This window comes from Azolla caroliniana, unplaced genomic scaffold, assembly GCF_043228905.1.
Source record: "Azolla caroliniana isolate FFs.n. ecotype wild unplaced genomic scaffold, voAzoCaro1.0.p SCAF_1, whole genome shotgun sequence".
In the NCBI taxonomy this organism is placed as follows: Eukaryota; Viridiplantae; Streptophyta; class Polypodiopsida; order Salviniales; family Salviniaceae; genus Azolla; species Azolla caroliniana.
In genome coordinates, this window is record NW_028230436.1 from 5649557 (window position 1) to 5652922 (window position 3366).

Sequence of the window (3366 nt, forward strand, 5' to 3'; positions counted from 1 at the left end):
TATGTATATAATACACACATACATGTATGATATATGATTTTATATATACATATGTGTGTATATGCATATGTATACAGTATACATATTTATTTATTTATTTATTTATTTATTTATTTATTTATTTATTTATTTATTTATTTATTTATACACATATGCATATATATATATATGGATACACACATATATAATACACACATAGACAATGTCCGAGGAACCAAATTTGGGAGAGAATGAGATAAAAGCTATTTAATCGAGATTTTTTTGTTCATTGAGGGGGTACGTTGGTCCTTACGTGTGGGGCAATTGGGCTCCCTAATTTTGACACCCTCAATCAAAGATCCAACTAGAATTGGTATATGACTTATTTGGAGTTGACAAAGATGGATCCAAAATCTAGGAGTGTGCATGACAAAACCATGTGGTGGATCAATTTGTTCACTTCACACTCATGGTATGTATCCTCTAAGAAGATAATGAGTCAAACTAGGTGGAGGATTTAATAAAGGGTCTAGGAGTTATTCATTGAGCTACCATTGAGGTTTGAGCGACTGGAATTGGAACAAATGGTGTTGCAATTGCAATATAACTTTGTGATGGTTGAAACAACCATCAAACAACTCCACTTGAAAAGAGTTAGGTCACAATAGAGCACACAAAGGAATGCCATTGACAACAAAGACCTCAAATACCAAGATACAAGGCATATGGACCAAACCATCACCAAATCATGGAGACCATTGCTTGCAATGTTTAGTTCACACAAGGACACCCATATGCACTTGATCAACTTTGTCATAGATTCTCTCCATCACATCACCAAACCTTGGATCCAACAATTCCTCACTACTGGTCAACCCTAGACAAACCTACAACTTTACTTTTATTTCATATTGGATAGTATGCATTCAACCATATTTGTAACCAAGATTTGTCTCATTGGTCAATTTTGCACTTTAGAAGATCTTGAGTATATCTTTCTTTCTCTTTACATGTATTGCATGTGCAAAAACTAGCAGCACATAATGAAAAACCCACATCCCTAGAATAACAAAGATCTTATCAACAAGGCAAACCCACAAAGGTACGTGTACTATGACTTACATGAAGGCAACTAAGGCCATGGTGTGTGCAAAGCTCATTTGTGAGAACTACCAAATCAAATTTCCCTTAAGCTAACATACATATTATGTTGCTCCATAGAGGTAATCAAACAAGAATCAATTTTCTATACTCTGATTGTACCATAGACCTCAATACCAACATGGTACAATTGGAGTGAGAAATAGACACACAGAGACACGGAGACGCGGAGAGGGGGGGGTGTATAGGTTGATCATCAAATAGTTATAGTGGAGAGTGGGTGAGAAAACCCACATGAAGTGTAAATGTCTTATTCATTAGGTTAAAAGCACTCCCAAACTGTTGTGTGATCAGACTACAGCAAAGTTATAATGTTGATTGATGCATTCTAGATTGGAGAAATGTTATGTAATGGTGTGCATGAGATCTCAAGTTACGAACAGTGATGCATGTGAACCCATGATATGATATGTATTCAGAGGTACACTAGACGACCTTAATTCTACTGTGTGTGTCAGTGAAGCGCATTGGTTTATGGTCCTAGCGCATGTTACATTCACAGCTTTCTCATTGCCATCCTTGTATTAAGTTTGTTTTAGTATCAGTCAAATATACATGGACCAGAAACCACCTTAACTCTAAACATATAAAATGCATGCATTACATGCAACACTCTAGACATATAATCTTGCTTACCTCCTCAAGGCTCATAAGCTCTGAGCTCCTCCACTACTGTAATTGGCAAATTACCACTACTAAACATAGAATTAACAAACTAGAATACCATATATAGTCAACTTCATAGACCAGCATCTAGTTATCATTTCCAGTGCATCGATCAACATCACAATTCTTGAATTACGAGTAGCAAAGTTGCAGAAATAAAGAGATTCGCCTTTACAAAATGGAACAAACAGCTTGCCATTGCTGATACTTCACTAGGCATTCTCACATATTCACTATATCTGGTTGTATGGATTATTGCCCCACGCAATTATGCGGGCAGAATGAGACGGACACCAAACACGGCAGTTGTCACAAGGAGACCGAGCAAACCGAACATGTTCCACGCACCTTTCATCCTGTTTTTGGGATCTCCCGAATAGTAACTGTGTGACACACAAGTACACACAAAAAATGCATAAGAACGTACGCAGCACCCAAACAAACATGAGCACGACAAACCAAAATCTGAAGTCAGAAAGACAATCAGACATCCGCAAGGAAGACAATTTACCCCAAGGAGTAGAACACCCTTCCCACGACCCACACCATGCCAAATCTGCACATACATACCATATACAATGACAAATTTAATAACATGTCCACACCCACTACAATATAAAAGGCGTACTACTACTACTACTGCCAATGAATGAACAGACCACACAATTTGTGTAAGAAGGCCACCACTGACTCATTGACCACTACTCACACTGAAGAGGTTATGGGGTATCCTAAGCCACCCACAATAAGTAAGCCCAGGAATGCAGGATAAGCTTCCAGAGTGTTCTGATGCGCTCTTTGATAGCAGTTGAAGACTGAATCTTCTTTATCTTCATACATCTACAGTGTCATAAAATCAGTTAGCGCTTGTAACCGAACATTCTATTGAATGAGACAGTACACCATCACATGGGGTACAAACGGGAGGAAGTGACCCAGAGAGACAGAGACAGAGAAAGGAAGGAAGACCTTGGGATACTTGATTTCATATTTCCTCCTCTGTATCCCTACCTGTTACAAAGATGCAAAGTTGTGTCAATCATTGCCCTAGAAAGATAGAAGGCAAACTGAAAAGCGCGTAGAAACTTCCAGTGGATAGGTGTTTCTTTAACAGGGAGAACATTTGAGCCAAAATTCCATTGTTAACCCCTGGATTCACCGTGTATATTCTCCCATGTACAATGAATGAGCAGGGATATTTAGAGTGAGAACGAGCATTCTCGTTAAAAAAGCGGGCAGATGAAAGCATAGCATCTATGTGTTGTTGAATGGAGCTAGACAGTGTCTTGGTGGCATGTGATAAATATATAGTTTTAAGCGGTGTTTCCATCCATTGATGGAGCTAGAATGAAAGGTGTAAGAAGACAGAAACGGACAGGGGGAGGGGGTGCGAAGAACCTGCACGGCTTGCCATTGGGTGAGGACGACGCTGGCAGCTGTGGTGAGGGCGACGGAACCGAAGTTTGGAGGCAGTAGGAGCGCGAATGAGTTCAATGAGGCCATCGCCGCCTTCTTTGCTTCTGTTTCTTCTCGTCCCTCCTCTGCACTGCACACAGCACA

The 3366-nt window shown here is 39.5% G+C and overlaps 1 protein-coding gene across 1 annotated transcript; it reads right to left on the bottom strand.

Moving 5' to 3' along the window:
* Nucleotides 1–1870: 1870 nt before the first annotated feature.
* LOC147868604 (uncharacterized) lies at nucleotides 1871–3366 on the bottom strand. The gene is made up of 5 exons (XM_087321280.1): nucleotides 3205–3366; nucleotides 2776–2817; nucleotides 2516–2646; nucleotides 2318–2362; nucleotides 1871–2189 (listed from the first exon to the last, which is right to left on the bottom strand). The coding sequence occupies exons 1-5, from the start codon at nucleotides 3307–3309 to the stop codon at nucleotides 2075–2077; spliced, it is 438 nt and encodes a 145-aa protein (XP_087177406.1). The 5' UTR covers nucleotides 3310–3366; the 3' UTR covers nucleotides 1871–2074.

Coding starts and splice junctions, on each gene's coding strand:
- LOC147868604 (XM_087321280.1), bottom strand. CDS start 3,309: ATGGCCTCATTGAACTCATTCGCGCTCCTACTGCCTCCAAACTTCGGT. Junction 2,363..2,515: donor TACCCCATAACCTCTTCAGT/GTGAGTAGTGGT, acceptor ATGTATGTGCAG/ATTTGGCATGGTGTGGGTCG. Junction 2,190..2,317: donor AGGGTGTTCTACTCCTTGGG/GTAAATTGTCTT, acceptor TGTGTCACACAG/TTACTATTCGGGAGATCCCA.